Consider the following 17,836-nt stretch of genomic DNA (forward strand, 5'->3'; position numbering starts at 1 on the left):
ACAATACGAGAGGGATTGACAACCGTATAGAAAGTTATATAACAATATCAAACATCAACTACATTAACAGTTCAATTGTGAATCACAATATGACAATATGAGAGGGATTGACAACCGTATAGAAAGTTATATAACAATATCAAACATCAACTACATTAACAGTTCAATTGTGAATCACAATATGACAATACGAGAGGGATTGACAACGTATAGAAAGTTATATAACAATATCAAACATCAACTACATTAACAGTTCAATTGTGAATCACAATATGACAATACGAGAGGGATTGACAACCGTATAGAAAGTTATATAACAATATCAAACATCAACTACATTAACAGTTCAATTGTGAATCACAATATGACAATACGAGAGGGATTGACAACCGTAGAGAAAGTTATATAACAATATCAAACATCAACTACATTAATAGTTCAATTGTGAATCACAATATCACAATACGAGAGGGATTGACAACCGTATAAAAAGTTATATAACAATATCAAACATCAACTACATTAACAGGTCAACAGTTCAAAGTGAACAGCATGTCTATACAACGGTATGGTAATACGATACAGAAGACAATGAACTTGAGGAAATCCTCAGACTAGTAAATGTATAATTTGGTTATCATATTATGGAAGTATTATTAAGATGACAGTTTTGTTTGTTTTTGAATTTCGCACAAAGCTACTCGAGGGCTATCTGTGCTAGCCGTCCTTAATTTAAGAGTGTAAGACTAAAGGAAAGGCAGCTAGTCATCACCACCCACCGCCAACTCTTGGGCTACTCTTTTACCAACGACTAGTGGGATTGGCCGTCACATTATAACGCCCCCACGGCTGAAAGGGCGAGCATGTTTGGCGCGACCGGGATGCGAACCCGCGACCCTCAGATTAGAAGTCGCACGCCTGTACACGCTTGGCCATGCCGGGCCTAAGATGACAGAAATAAATCGCTTATTGTTACTTCTCATTATGATAATAATATGACAGCTTGCGAGAGCTGTTTAAATAATTTAATGAAACAATACTTTATTAGAAACTAGCTGGAATACCCGTCCCCTGGATGGAAGTCATGTAAGTTCGTGATTAATGAAAGTTTATTTTAGGGCTTCAACAGTCGTTTCCGTCATGTGTAAAAAAAACAACACAAAAACGTCCATCAAAGCTTCAAAACATAAAATGTAAAATTATAAGTTTGCATATGGATAAAAAATAAACATTCATGTCATATTTGATGAAGATCTAGAAGGCACGAGGGGCGACGTAGTGGTAATAAAGATAAAAACCGCAAACTGAAAGTTTGTATGCACCCCCCCACCCGTATGGACCTTCATACTAGTTTCGATTAAGATCCATCTACAACCTGCGAAGTAGTTACATAAACAGACAACAAGCACTGTAATACTTATAAATATAATAACTTTAATATATCAATAAACTGATTTAACTGGTTTTCAGTAATAAGTTGGGTGATATAACTCTAATGGTACTCTCGCACCATAATTCCAGTAATATCACTCAAGTTTACATTAGTTCTAAGTCCACACAGTGAGCAAACACTTACAATAACCTTCACGAATAGAATAAAAAAGTCTAAACTTTATAACTTAAAAATTACCTAAATATAGCATTTGCAATGTGTTTAGATTCTTACAACTAACTAATACATGAAATGTGAACTTACGTGTTCACAAAGCTAACCTTTGTTTTTAAACAAACACCATTGCTTTATCTTTCATTAAACGACAAGTGGGGGCCGTCTTACACAGCAAGAAAAGAACTTGTTGTACACTTGAAGAAATTAAAGATTATAATAACAACGTATGCTAAGCAAAACATGCATTCAACAAATGGAACTATTCGATCCAAGACCGAAGTACGAACTTAGGTATAATAAAACGGGTATCTATCAACCCAGTATATTACTACGTTAGTAGTGGGTATTTATTGCTGTAAACATTGTACTCTGCAGGTGGTAAACACAGCCTCCTTCCATCTGGAGAACTGATAGTGACAGACGTTCAACGCAAGGATACTTACCACAGTTACAAATGTCAAACGAGAAACCGTCTCACAGGTTTCATCGTGGAAAGTTCTTCGGCCAAACTGATAGTTACAGGTAAGCGAAACCAACACCAGATATCTTCACCTGTCTGTACTAGTTCAGAGTACCTGTAGTCCATAAGTATAGTTACAGGTAAGCCAAACCAACACCAGATATCTTCACCTGTCTGTACTAGTTCAGAGTATCTGTAGTCCATAAGTATAGTTACAGGTAAGCCAAACCAACACCAGATATCTTCACCTGTCTGTACTAGTTCAGAGTATCTGTAGTCCATAAGTATAGTTACAGGTAAGTCAAACCAACACCAGATATCTTCACCTGTCTGTACTAGTTCAGAGTATCTGTAGTCCATAAGTATAGTTACAGGTAAGCCAAACCAACACCAGATATCTTCACCTGTCTGTACTAGTTCAGAGTATCTGTAGTCCATAAGTATAGTTACAGGTAAGCCAAACCAACACCAGATATCTTCACCTGTCTGTACTAGTTCAGAGTATCTGTAGTCCATAAGTATAGTTACAGGTAAGCCAAACCAACACCAGATACCTTCACCTGTCTGTACTAGTTCAGAGTATCTGTAGTCCATAAGTATAGTTACAGGTAAGTCAAACCAACACCAGATATCTTCACCTGTCTGCACTAGTTCAGAGTATCTTCACCTGTCTGCACTAGTTCAGAGTATCTGTAGTCCATAAGTATAGTTACAGGTAAGTCAAACCAACACCAGATATCTTCACCTGTCTGCACTAGTTCAGAGTATCTGTAGTCCATAAGTATAGTTACAGGTAAGTCAAACCAACACCAGATATCTTCACCTGTCTGCACTAGTTCAGAGTATCTGTAGTCCATAAGTATAGTTACAGGTAAGTCAAACCAACACCAGATATCTTCACCTGTCTGCACTAGTTCAGAGTATCTGTAGTCCATAAGTATAGTTACAGGTAAGTCAAACCAACACCAGATATCTTCACCTGTCTGCACTAGTTCAGAGTATCTGTAGTCCATAAGTATAGTTACAGGTAAGTCAAACCAACACCAGATATCTTCACCTGTCTGCACTAGTTCAGAGTACCTGTAGTCCATAAGTATAGTTACAGGTAAGCCAAACCAACACCAGATATCTTCACCTGTCTGCACTAGTTCAGAGTACCTGTAGTCCATAAGTATAGTTACAGGTAAGCCAAACCAACACCAGATATCTTCACCTGTCTGCACTAGTTCAGAGTACCTGTAGTCCATAAGTATAGTTACAGGTAAGCCAAACCAACACCAGATATCTTCACCTGTCTGCACTAGTTCAGAGTACCTGTAGTCCATAAGTATAGTTACAGGTAAGCCAAACCAACACCAGCTATCTTCACCTGTCTGCACTAGTTCAGAGTATCTTCACCTGTCTGCACTAGTTCAGAGTATCTTCACCTGTCTGTACTAGTTCAGAGTATCTGTAGTCCATAAGTATAGTTACAGGTAAGCCAAACCAACACCAGATATCTTCACCTGTCTGCACTAGTTCAGAGTATCTGTAGTCCATAAGTATAGTTACAGGTAAGCCAAACCAACACCAGCTATCTTCACCTGTCTGCACTAGTTCAGAGTATCTTCACCTGTCTGCACTAGTTCAGAGTATCTGTAGTCCATAAGTACAGTTACAGGTAAGCCAAACCAACACCAGATATCTTCACCTGTCTGCACTAGTTCAGAGTACCTGTAATCCATAAGTATAGTTACAGGTAAGCCAAACCAATACCAGATATCTTCACCTGTCTGCACTAGTTCAGAGTACCTGTAGTCCATAAGTATAGTTACAGGTAAGTCAAACCAACACCAGATATCTTCACCTGTCTGCACTAGTTCAGAGTATCTGTAGTCCATAAGTATAGTTACAGGTAAGTCAAACCAACACCAGATATCTTCACCTGTCTGCACTAGTTCAGAGTATCTGTAGTCCATAAGTATAGTTACAGGTAAGTCAAACCAACACCAGATATCTTCACCTGTCTGCACTAGTTCAGAGTATCTGTAGTCCATAAGTATAGTTACAGGTAAGCCAAACCAATACCAGATATCTTCACCTGTCTGCACTAGTTCAGAGTATCTGTAGTCCATAAGTATAGTTACAGGTAAGTCAAACCAACACCAGCTATCTTCACCTGTCTGCACTAGTTCAGAGTATCTTCACCTGTCTGCACTAGTTCAGAGTATCTGTAGTCCATAAGTATAGTTACAGGTAAGCCAAACCAACACCAGATATCTTCACCTGTCTGCACTAGTTCAGAGTATCTGTAGTCCATAAGTATAGTTACAGGTAAGTCAAACCAACACCAGATATCTTCACCTGTCTGCACTAGTTCAGAGTATCTGTAGTCCATAAGTATAGTTACAGGTAAGTCAAACCAACACCAGATATCTTCACCTGTCTGCACTAGTTCAGAGTACCTGTAGTCCATAAGTATAGTTACAGGTAAGCCAAACCAATACCAGATATCTTCACCTGTCTGCACTAGTTCAGAGTATCTGTAGTCCATAAGTATAGTTACAGGTAAGTCAAACCAACACCAGCTATCTTCACCTGTCTGCACTAGTTCAGAGTACCTGTAGTCCATAAGTATAGTTACAGGTAAGTCAAACCAACACCAGATATCTTCACCTGTCTGCACTAGTTCAGAGTATCTGTAGTCCATAAGTATAGTTACAGGTAAGTCAAACCAACACCAGATATCTTCACCTGTCTGCACTAGTTCAGAGTATCTGTAGTCCATAAGTATAGTTACAGGTAAGTCAAACCAACACCAGATATCTTCACCTGTCTGCACTAGTTCAGAGTATCTGTAGTCCATAAGTATAGTTACAGGTAAGTCAAACCAACACCAGATATCTTCACCTGTCTGCACTAGTTCAGAGTATCTGTAGTCCATAAGTATAGTTACAGGTAAGTCAAACCAACACCAGATATCTTCACCTGTCTGCACTAGTTCAGAGTATCTGTAGTCCATAAATATAGTTACAGGTAAGTCAAACCAACACCAGATATCTTCACCTGTCTGCACTAGTTCAGAGTATCTGTAGTCCATAAGTATAGTTACAGGTAAGTCAAACCAACACCAGATATCTTCACCTGTCTGCACTAGTTCAGAGTATCTGTAGTCCATAAGTATAGTTACAGGTAAGTCAAACCAACACCAGATATCTTCACCTGTCTGCACTAGTTCAGAGTACCTGTAGTCCATAAGTATAGTTACAGGTAAGCCAAACCAACACCAGATATCTTCACCTGTCTGCACTAGTTCAGAGTACCTGTAGTCCATAAGTATAGTTACAGGTAAGCCAAACCAACACCAGATATCTTCACCTGTCTGCACTAGTTCAGAGTACCTGTAGTCCATAAGTATAGTTACAGGTAAGCCAAACCAACACCAGATATCTTCACCTGTCTGCACTAGTTCAGAGTACCTGTAGTCCATAAGTATAGTTACAGGTAAGCCAAACCAACACCAGCTATCTTCACCTGTCTGCACTAGTTCAGAGTATCTTCACCTGTCTGCACTAGTTCAGAGTATCTTCACCTGTCTGTACTAGTTCAGAGTATCTGTAGTCCATAAGTATAGTTACAGGTAAGCCAAACCAACCAGATATCTTCACCTGTCTGCACTAGTTCAGAGTATCTGTAGTCCATAAGTATAGTTACAGGTAAGCCAAACCAACACCAGCTATCTTCACCTGTCTGCACTAGTTCAGAGTATCTGTAGTCCATAAGTACAGTTACAGGTAAGCCAAACCAACACCAGATATCTTCACCTGTCTGCACTAGTTCAGAGTACCTGTAATCCATAAGTATAGTTACAGGTAAGCCAAACCAATACCAGATATCTTCACCTGTCTGCACTAGTTCAGAGTATCTTCACCTGTCTGTACTAGTTCAGAGTATCTGTAGTCCATAAGTATAGTTACAGGTAATCCAAACCAATACCAGATATCTTCACCTGTCTGCACTAGTTCAGAGTACCTGTAGTCCATAAGTATAGTTACAGGTAAGCCAAACCAATACCAGATATCTTCACCTGTCTGCACTAGTTCAGAGTACCTGTAGTCCATAAGTATAGTTACAGGTAAGCCAAACCAATACCAGATATCTTCACCTGTCTGCACTAGTTCAGAGTACCTGTAGTTCATAAGTATAGTTACAGGTAAGCCAAACCAACACCAGATATCTTCACCTGTCTGCACTAGTTCAGAGTATCTGTAGTCCATAAGTATAGTTACAGATAAGCCAAACCAACACCAGATATCTTCACCTGTCTGCACTAGTTCAGAGTACCTGTAGTCTATAAGTATAGTTACAGGTAAGCCAAACCAATACCAGATATCTTCACCTGTCTGCACTAGTTCAGAGTATCTGTAGTCCATAAGTATAGTTACAGGTAAGCCAAACCAACACCAGATATCTTCACCTGTCTGCACTAGTTCAGAGTATCTGTAGTCCATAAGTATAGTTACAGGTAAGCCAAACCAACACCAGATATCTTCACCTGTCTGCACTAGTTCAGAGTACCTGTAGTCCATAAGTATAGTTACAGGTAAGCCAAACCAATACCAGATATCTTCACCTGTCTGCACTAGTTCAGAGTACCTGTAGTTCATAAGTATAGTTACAGGTAAGCCAAACCAACACCAGATATCTTCACCTGTCTGCACTAGTTCAGAGTATCTTCACCTGTCTGCACTAGTTCAGAGTATCTGTAGTCCATAAGTATAGTTACAGATAAGCCAAACCAACACCAGATATCTTCACCTGTCTGCACTAGTTCAGAGTACCTGTAGTCTATAAGTATAGTTACAGGTAAGCCAAACCAATACCAGATATCTTCACCTGTCTGCACTAGTTCAGAGTATCTGTAGTCCATAAGTATAGTTACAGGTAAGCCAAACCAACACCAGATATCTTCACCTGTCTGCACTAGTTCAGAGTATCTGTAGTCCATAAGTATAGTTACAGGTAAGCCAAACCAATACCAGATATCTTCACCTGTCTGCACTAGTTCAGAGTATCTGTAGTCCATAAGTATAGTTACAGGTAAGTCAAACCAACACCAGCTATCTTCACCTGTCTGCACTAGTTCAGAGTACCTGTAGTCCATAAGTATAGTTACAGGTAAGTCAAACCAACACCAGATATCTTCACCTGTCTGCACTAGTTCAGAGTATCTGTAGTCCATAAGTATAGTTACAGGTAAGTCAAACCAACACCAGATATCTTCACCTGTCTGCACTAGTTCAGAGTATCTGTAGTCCATAAGTATAGTTACAGGTAAGTCAAACCAACACCAGATATCTTCACCCGTCTGCACTAGTTCAGAGTATCTGTAGTCCATAAGTATAGTTACAGGTAAGTCAAACCAACACCAGATATCTTCACCTGTCTGCACTAGTTCAGAGTATCTGTAGTCCATAAGTATAGTTACAGGTAAGTCAAACCAACACCAGATATCTTCACCTGTCTGCACTAGTTCAGAGTATCTGTAGTCCATAAATATAGTTACAGGTAAGTCAAACCAACACCAGATATCTTCACCTGTCTGCACTAGTTCAGAGTATCTGTAGTCCATAAGTATAGTTACAGGTAAGTCAAACCAACACCAGATATCTTCACCTGTCTGCACTAGTTCAGAGTATCTGTAGTCCATAAGTATAGTTACAGGTAAGTCAAACCAACACCAGATATCTTCACCTGTCTGCACTAGTTCAGAGTATCTGTAGTCCATAAGTATAGTTACAGGTAAGTCAAACCAACACCAGATATCTTCACCTGTCTGCACTAGTTCAGAGTACCTGTAGTCCATAAGTATAGTTACAGGTAAGCCAAACCAACACCAGATATCTTCACCTGTCTGCACTAGTTCAGAGTACCTGTAGTCCATAAGTATAGTTACAGGTAAGCCAAACCAACACCAGATATCTTCACCTGTCTGCACTAGTTCAGAGTACCTGTAGTCCATAAGTATAGTTACAGGTAAGCCAAACCAACACCAGCTATCTTCACCTGTCTGCACTAGTTCAGAGTATCTTCACCTGTCTGCACTAGTTCAGAGTATCTTCACCTGTCTGTACTAGTTCAGAGTATCTGTAGTCCATAAGTATAGTTACAGGTAAGCCAAACCAACCAGATATCTTCACCTGTCTGCACTAGTTCAGAGTATCTGTAGTCCATAAGTATAGTTACAGGTAAGCCAAACCAACACCAGCTATCTTCACCTGTCTGCACTAGTTCAGAGTATCTGTAGTCCATAAGTACAGTTACAGGTAAGCCAAACCAACACCAGATATCTTCACCTGTCTGCACTAGTTCAGAGTACCTGTAATCCATAAGTATAGTTACAGGTAAGCCAAACCAATACCAGATATCTTCACCTGTCTGCACTAGTTCAGAGTATCTTCACCTGTCTGCACTAGTTCAGAGTATCTTCACCTGTCTGTACTAGTTCAGAGTATCTGTAATCCATAAGTATAGTTACAGGTAAGCCAAACCAATACCAGATATCTTCACCTGTCTGCACTAGTTCAGAGTACCTGTAGTCCATAAGTATAGTTACAGGTAAGCCAAACCAATACCAGATATCTTCACCTGTCTGCACTAGTTCAGAGTACCTGTAGTCCATAAGTATAGTTACAGGTAAGCCAAACCAATACCAGATATCTTCACCTGTCTGCACTAGTTCAGAGTACCTGTAGTTCATAAGTATAGTTACAGGTAAGCCAAACCAACACCAGATATCTTCACCTGTCTGCACTAGTTCAGAGTATCTTCACCTGTCTGCACTAGTTCAGAGTATCTGTAGTCCATAAGTATAGTTACAGATAAGCCAAACCAACACCAGATATCTTCACCTGTCTGCACTAGTTCAGAGTACCTGTAGTCTATAAGTATAGTTACAGGTAAGCCAAACCAATACCAGATATCTTCACCTGTCTGCACTAGTTCAGAGTATCTGTAGTCCATAAGTATAGTTACAGGTAAGCCAAACCAACACCAGATATCTTCACCTGTCTGCACTAGTTCAGAGTACCTGTAGTCCATAAGTATAGTTACAGGTAAGCCAAACCAATACCAGATATCTTCACCTGTCTGCACTAGTTCAGAGTACCTGTAGTCCATAAGTATAGTTACAGGTAAGCCAAACCAATACCAGATATCTTCACCTTTCTGCACTAGTTCAGAGTACCTGTAGTCCATAAGTATAGTTACAGGTAAGCCAAACCAATACCAGATATCTTCACCTGTCTGCACTAGTTCAGAGTACCTGTAGTTCATAAGTATAGTTACAGGTAAGCCAAACCAACACCAGATATCTTCACCTGTCTGCACTAGTTCAGAGTATCTTCACCTGTCTGCACTAGTTCAGAGTATCTGTAGTCCATAAGTATAGTTACAGATAAGCCAAACCAACACCAGATATCTTCACCTGTCTGCACTAGTTCAGAGTACCTGTAGTCTATAAGTATAGTTACAGGTAAGCCAAACCAATACCAGATATCTTCACCTGTCTGCACTAGTTCAGAGTATCTGTAGTCCATAAGTATAGTTACAGGTAAGCCAAACCAACACCAGATATCTTCACCTGTCTGCACTAGTTCAGAGTATCTGTAGTCCATAAGTATAGTTACAGGTAAGCCAAACCAATACCAGATATCTTCACCTGTCTGCACTAGTTCAGAGTATCTTCACCTGTCTGCACTAGTTCAGAGTACCTGTAGTCCATAAGTATAGTTACAGGTAAGCCAAACCAATACCAGATATCTTCACCTGTCTGTACTAGTTCAGAGTATCTGTAGTCCATAAGTATAGTTACAGGTAAGCCAAACCAACACCAGATATCTTCACCTGTCTGCACTAGTTCAGAGTATCTGTAGTCCATAAGTATAGTTACAGGTAAGCCAAACCAACACCAGATATCTTCACCTGTCTGCACTAGTTCAGAGTATCTGTAGTCCATAAGTATAGTTACAGGTAAGCCAAACCAATACCAGATATCTTCACCTGTCTGTACTAGTTCAGAGTATCTGTAGTCCATAAGTATAGTTACAGGTAAGCCAAACCAACACCAGATATCTTCACCTGTCTGCACTAGTTCAGAGTATCTGTAGTCCATAAGTATAGTTACAGGTAAGCCAAACCAATACCAGATATCTTCACCTGTCTGCACTAGTTCAGAGTATCTTCACCTGTCTGCACTAGTTCAGAATACCTGTAGTCCATAAGTATAGTTACAGGTAAGCCAAACCAACACCAGATATCTTCACCTGTCTGCACTAGTTCAGAGTACCTGTAGTCCATAAGTATAGTTACAGGTAAGCCAAACCAATACCAGATATCTTCACCTGTCTGCACTAGTTCAGAGTATCTGTAGTCCATAAGTATAGTTACAGGTAAACCAAACCAATACCAGATATCTTCACCTGTCTGCACTAGTTCAGAGTATCTGTAGTCCATAAGTATAGTTACAGGTAAGCCAAACCAATACCAGATATCTTCACCTGTCTGCACTAGTTCAGAGTATCTGTAGTCCATAAGTATAGTTACAGGTAAGCCAAACCAATACCAGATATCTTCACCTGTCTGTACTAGTTCAGAGTATCTGTAGTCCATAAGTATAGTTACAGGTAAGCCAAACCAACACCAGATATCTTCACCTGTCTGCACTAGTTCAGAGTATCTGTAGTCCATAAGTATAGTTACAGGTAAGCCAAACCAACACCAGATATCTTCACCTGTCTGCACTAGTTCAGAGTATCTGTAGTCCATAAGTATAGTTACAGGTAAGCCAAACCAATACCAGATATCTTCACCTGTCTGCACTAGTTCAGAGTATCTTCACCTGTCTGCACTAGTTCAGAGTACCTGTAGTCCATAAGTATAGTTACAGGTAAGCCAAACCAATACCAGATATCTTCACCTGTCTGCACTAGTTCAGAGTACCTGTAGTCCATAAGTATAGTTACAGGTAAGCCAAACCAATACCAGATATCTTCACCTGTCTGCACTAGTTCAGAGTACCTGTAATCCATAAGTTAATTATTAGCTGATAGGTAAAGATAGGTTAAAACAACATATTAAACACAGTGTTATAGTTCTTGTTACCACTTTATGTTAACAAATGTTGCCAAACACGAAACACAATTAACACTTTAGTCATATGCAACAGAGAATACCCTACTTTTTAACGGTTTTTATAATATAAAACATATTAACATGTAAATTACATATGAAAGCATACAGTAACAGCGAACGATTCTTTCTCAAATAAAAAGCAATGTTAACACTTCATTTTTATGCCATAAAATTTAACCTGATTGTTAATGTTTATTGTTAACGTGTTAGACTAATGTACCATAGTTTCTACTAACTGTTAATGTTTTGTAACATAACAACAGATTAACGTGTTAATGTATCATAGTTTCTACTCATTGTTAATGTTGTTATTTTTTTCTAAAATAACGAAATATTAAAGTATCATGACTAACAGTAACTTTGAAACAGAAGACACTGTTGGATGTGTTAACAATGTTTAACATAAATAGTTTCGTATTTCACTTTAACCGTTACTGATGCATAAGATGCAAACCTTGGATAACTTAGCAACAAACCAGAAGTGACGTATGATTGTTAATATTGACATCTTCCTAACACCATGTATACATAATAAGAATAGTTATTCACTGATATGTTCAATTAAAGTGACTTGTAATGTTCTACACACGTAGCGTAACCTAACCACATATTTTGTTTAATAAGGAAGTTATCGGGCTATAGACGGCTATAAGACACGAACTAATTTGCTCATTCGATACATTAAACGTAAAGTTAAAACCTGATAATATCAGAGAGCAGCCAACAAGAGAAAACTGAAATCCACTGAGTTTATATTAATATTAAAAACTGAGTCTGAAAACGAAACCAAAATAATAGTTTAAAGTTTCCTGAACGATTATGGTATATAGAGATTGGTTGACCGTTTTCTTACCCTCAAACTGTTTTTAAAATATTCAATTATTACAGAGCACTGCTGAATTATTATATGCATATATATATGTACGATATAAAACTAGTGTAGTTACAAAGGACTTCGTTGTTTTGTATTGTTGAACCACAATAATATACTAACAATCACTAATGACGAAAGGATTTTAAAATAATTATGAATTCTGATTGGATAAGAACAAAACACGACATAATTTCAAATATGTTAATTTAATGCAAAGTATAAGAGAATAATTGAAAATTTAATATTGATAGATTGTAACCCTTCACAGAATACCAACTTTGATTATATTAATTCCAAAGTATGAACAAACACTATTTACATAGAATGAACCTCGTTAAAACCAGTCCACTAAACGTAAGTTACTTAACGCAGAAACTGAAATTATTTTAACGTTTTCGTCAGCACATTTATAATTTTATATTTTTTAAATTCTAGAAAATAAGAAATAACCTAAGTTATTTTAATAATGCATCGTTAAAGATGGACAATTTTTAACACTATTTATATTTTAAAGGTTGAAACTTCATCGATATGTAAAAACACATTATATAAGTTAGATAAAGCGTTAAGGAAGTTACATAACTGCTTATTATTGTAAACCTGTTAATATATTAAACCTCTAATAACATATAGTAATTAGATTCAACCACTCATTTTCCTTAAACAGATCTTAACATTTTTAAAATTAACTATAAGTTCTATTAATCAAAAAATTAAGATAAAAAACTGAGCCAGACATTAAAATAGTAAAAATAGTAATAAAATAATGAGACTTATTGTTATTAATACTACATATATACAATAGCACTATTTTGAAAGTAGGTTTAATAATATGTCTTAAGATTCTATTACAGTAAGTGCCTGTGACTTGTTGGTGACAAATTCAATAGTCAACATCAAGCACTCATTCAACTTGTTCTGAAAATAATATGTATATTCGAAACTATTTAAACGTACGAAAAGCACCTTCTTTACATGTAGATTATCATAAACACTATATGGTTCACTTACGTTTCGTCGAGTTACTACGATTGTATCCTATACTTCTAAAATTGTCAGGCCTACTTTTAATAAACAACCACTTTTTGTCAAACCTCATACAGGCAGGCTCAATTTCTTTGGAACTCTCTTTGACGAAATAAACTATTGTTTTTAATCTGTTTCAACACTTTAATATCAACCATAAAGTCTATATAAATCATTAGGCCTTTCTTTTCAATCTGAATATCTCTTTAACGTTACCACTTACTTTGTTTCTCGTCTTTGTCTGTTTGTCTGCTTTTCCAGATCACTTCGTACTATTTACATGTTTATTACTCAATCGTCTACTCGCTGTGTATCCTCGACATCAACAAATTTCACGCGACGTTCTATAATCTCGACATCAATTACTTATAAACACAATTTACGACTCTTAACTACATACGTAACTGAATTTGCCATAATATTCACTTTAAAATAATTGCTTCTAACTGTTATGAACTATATTAATCAATCATAAAATACACATAAATTAATTAATGACATTTACACTAAACAGTCTTTTTATATCATGAGAAATCCACGTTCAAAATTAGCTGATTTGTGTTATAGGCTACGTAAATTGACTCATTACAGTCATATCTTGTTAGAACGTTACCCGCTCAAATGTGATAGTGGTCTCGAATGTTTCAGAATCCCAGAACGTGATTCCTGCCAAAATCATTCACAGGGAGACACACGTGCGGACACCTAGAGGCAGAAAGGTCCTGCTGCCGTGCGTGGCCCAGGGTTACCCTATTCCTTCCTGTAGTTGGTTCAAGAACCAAAATGGACGACAAATATACATCGGTCGAGATCCTCATCTTGAAGTTGTTGGATGTAGCCTTGTGGTGAGAGAACCTGGTGTACGGTATAGTGGAAAATACACTTGTTTCGCTAATAATACTGTTGGAACAGACAAGGCCGAGACTGAATTACTGGTGTACGGTAAGTCACACAAAAGGCACTGTGGAAAATACAACTGTAAATTACACTACGTAACACAAATTTTGTTCCTGGATAGTATGTGTTGTTTCTTAATTACTTATGTTGTAAAAGTACAGAAAATGGCCATTATTCCCTTCAAACTTTGTTTTTGTGACCCTGATAATGAAATTTAGAAATTAACCTATTTTATATGTAAAAACGGGCAAATTTGCACGTTTTCGTTTACATAAGGTCTGAATAAAACAACATATGAATCAAGATTTACATGTATTTATACTGAAGTTATACAAAAATGTTTAGAAGTGAGTAGTTTTTCGAGATTTGCGACTATAATGCAAATCACTTTCACCTATCAACCCTCAAACATAGTCTCCCATCATGTTTTCGTTATACGCTCCCAGGTCACAAAATCAAAGTTTGAAGAGACAAATAGGTCTTTTCTATTTACTTTAGACATAAGCAATTGGGAAATAACACTTTCTGTCCAGGAACAAGAAAAAGTAAAAATTCTGTTACACAGTGTTACTGATTTAACACATCTCGAGAAAACACCCGTAAAATGTTAATGTAACATATCGTGAGGAAACGGTAAACTGTTCATTTACAATAACTGTAAAATGTTCGTTTAACACATCTCGAAAAAACGACTATTAATCTAACTTATCCTGAGAAAACAACTGTAGCTTATTAATTTAACACATCTCGTAAAATATTAATTGCATTATGTCATGTGTCATCGTGTGAGTTACTTTGATAATAAACTGTGTTTGTCAATACCGATATTTGTATTCCGTCACTGACGGGCCTTTAACCCTACCGTATGAACTTTGAACACTTGAAAATGGAGTTAAGGGAGGCTTATCCATGACGTTGTGACCTCAGAAGCTAACAATGAATTTCTGATGTACTTCAATTGGTTTAGCAAAGTTTTGGAAATATGACCTTCTCATACATTATAATAAGCTGACAAAATGTAGATTCATATTTACAAGAACGAAAAGAAGAAATATAAACTAGCATTTAAACTTTCCAGATATCTATCACTAAGTTCTGGAAAGTAAATAAACGAAAGCTTAGAATGGCATAACTACTTTGACTCTTACAAAATCTTCTAAGCCTATCTAATCTAAGGTAAAAATAAACAATGTTCCACGAATAAATAGCCAATGTTCTACATTGTGTTTCAAGTTTCTTTTTATAAACTCTAACACTACCTCATACCAATGTCTATACTGTGTTTCAAGTTTCCTTTTATAAACTCTAACACTACCTCATACCAATGTCTATACTGTGTTTCAAGTTTCCTTTTATAAACTCTAACACTACCCTATACCAATGTTCTGTAATGTGTTTCAAGTTTCCTTTTATAAACTCTAACACTACCCTATACCAATGTTCTGTAATGTGTTTCAAGTTTCTTTTTATAAACTCTAACACTACCCTATACCAATGTTCTGTAATGTGTTTCAAGTTTCCTTTTGTAAACTCTAACACTACTTTAAGCCATTAAAAAGTTACAACTTTAAAGTAACATTTTTTTCCAACAGAACATATTAGGGTAGAGGTCTTCCCAGCTGAACAAAAGGTGATTACTGGTCAGTCTGTTACCTTTAATTGTTCAATATCGGGTTATCCTGTTCAGATGATTACGTGGATGAAGGATATGAGACCCGTTGTTTCTCAGGGTAGATTCAACATTCTCTACAGTAACATCCTTTCTATCAGTTCAGTTAGAAAACAAGACACTGGAGTATACCAGTGTTTTGTTGAGAACAGTTTTGATTCTGCGCAAGCGTCTGGAACTCTCTTACTCGCAGGTGAGCGTTTCTATCCTATTTTATAGCTAATTCAATTAATATTACTTCCTTCCTCTATTAATGTGGAAGGTAAATTTTGTAGAACATTGTACATTGTACCATATTTCATATCCTTTTGTCAAGATAATATATATATATATATCAATAACACAAACTGGGTTATTTTTACTCTCATAAGAGAACAAACCATCCTTCAAAGTACAATAATAGGTGTATCTCGTGTTGGATACACGGTGTTATTTTCTCCTTACGTCTGAATTATTTGTTAACCTCATTTTTCCTTTTGCACTGAATTAAATTGGTGATATTAAAGTATATTCGAGGCTAAGTGCACACTATCTATGTGCTATAGATTGTGTGTCATCAACAAAGTTACTGATTAAAGTTAATTAAGTATAAACTTCTTCAAAACACCATAGCTACCCTCGTTACAATACGTAAGTTTGCCTCACGACTGGTACGTATACCCTTAAAGTTTCTCGGTGTACTAGTTGTATTACTAGTTATCTCCTACGGATGTCATTGTTACCGAACCCAAGATGCCAATCTCAACTCGTGTTGGAAGATTTTAATCCAGCAGAATCCTTGATATTTCTAATAAGGTTCTCTGGACCCCTAATAGTCTACAGGTAATTAATTTATATACCTAACTGAAAGCAAGCTACCAATTTATAACTAATGCGAACCAAGCGCTACACTGCTGATATAGGCCTAACAAAAAGAGAATTAGGCCTAAAAACGAAAAACGCAAAGTTCTTAAAATCTTATACACAGAAAGAGAAAGTAAGATAATTAAAAAAGTAAAACATTTATATACACAGAGAGAATTAAAACATATAACACCAAGTTCTAAAATAACTAACCTTAAAGCAAAACATAAAACCAAACTTCGCATTTTTTTTCATCTTTTTAACACAAATTGTACTGCACTCACAACACAGCGCTAAAACGAAAGTTGTGAGACTTTAATACCAAGTTCAGATTTCTTGAATAGCTGGAGGAAGTCCCGGATAAAAAAAATCATAATATCTAGTAATTTGATAAAAATAACTTTTATTATTCATGACTTCAAAACATAAATCTCCTATGAATGATGAAAATGTAATAACATTTTTTTTAAGTATCAAAAATTCATATTGTTATCTGGATTCTTATATTTTTCATTTATCAGTACTTTTTTCGCCTATAAAAAATCCAAAGAAAATTATAAATATTATGCGTATGCCTGTGTGTATAACATGTTTTTCTGTAAATTCATACCTAAAATATTTACTGACTTCCAATACATTACTAGAATTTAAAAAAAAATGTTTTAATAAGGGCCATCCTTTTAAAACAGATTTTCCATGAAAAATTTTAATTAAGCTTAAATTATTTTTAATTGAACTTAAAGTATTCAAAACCCTACATTTTAAAATGAATCGATAATTTAAGTTCGATAAAGTTTTTATAAATTTACTCTTTTCGTGAAGATGATAAATTTGAAAGAAATAACCATGAGTTCCAAGTGACAAAAACTTTGAGAAAGTCAAGAGAGATATTGTGATTTGTATTACCGACTAATCCAATCACCCTTACCCAGAGCATGTAAAAAACAAAAATATGGGGGCAGAGTCCCAGTTTGGTTAAAATTAATGATTATATGAATACAGTTTTATTAAATAAATTATTGTTGTTCTGAATTAAGCACAAAGCCACTCAATGGGCTATCTGTGCTCTGCCCACCACGGGTATCGAAACCCGGTTTTTAGCGTTGCAAGTCCGCAGACATACCGCTGAGCCACTGGGGGGATATTAAATAAATACAAGTACACCATCAGCAGACTTTAACAATAGAACTCACAATCTGACATACAACCACTGGATCTTAGATTTCTACTGATTCCGTAGCCAAATAAAGATGAACATGAGAACCAGTTATAACATTAATGACACAA

At 36.5% G+C, this 17,836-nt stretch overlaps 2 protein-coding genes across 3 annotated transcripts in view; both read left to right on the top strand.

Moving 5' to 3' along the window:
- The window catches only part of LOC143246802 (cell adhesion molecule Dscam1-like), a 227,778-nt gene that overhangs the window by 32,600 nt on the left and 177,342 nt on the right, over positions 1 to 17,836 (top strand). The window lies entirely within an intron of this gene.
- The window catches only part of LOC143247883 (cell adhesion molecule Dscam1-like), a 39,465-nt gene that overhangs the window by 1,651 nt on the left and 19,978 nt on the right, over positions 1 to 17,836 (top strand). Inside the window, exons 3-5 of the mRNA XM_076496440.1 lie at positions 1,985 to 2,131; positions 13,789 to 14,082; positions 15,630 to 15,899. Of these exons, the coding sequence (XP_076352555.1) occupies positions 1,985 to 2,131; positions 13,789 to 14,082; positions 15,630 to 15,899 (711 nt within the window). The remainder of the gene's footprint in view (positions 1 to 1,984; positions 2,132 to 13,788; positions 14,083 to 15,629; positions 15,900 to 17,836) is intronic.

Source organism: Tachypleus tridentatus, chromosome 3 (genome assembly GCF_004210375.1).
Source record: "Tachypleus tridentatus isolate NWPU-2018 chromosome 3, ASM421037v1, whole genome shotgun sequence".
NCBI classification, from domain to species: Eukaryota; Metazoa; Arthropoda; class Merostomata; order Xiphosura; family Limulidae; genus Tachypleus; species Tachypleus tridentatus.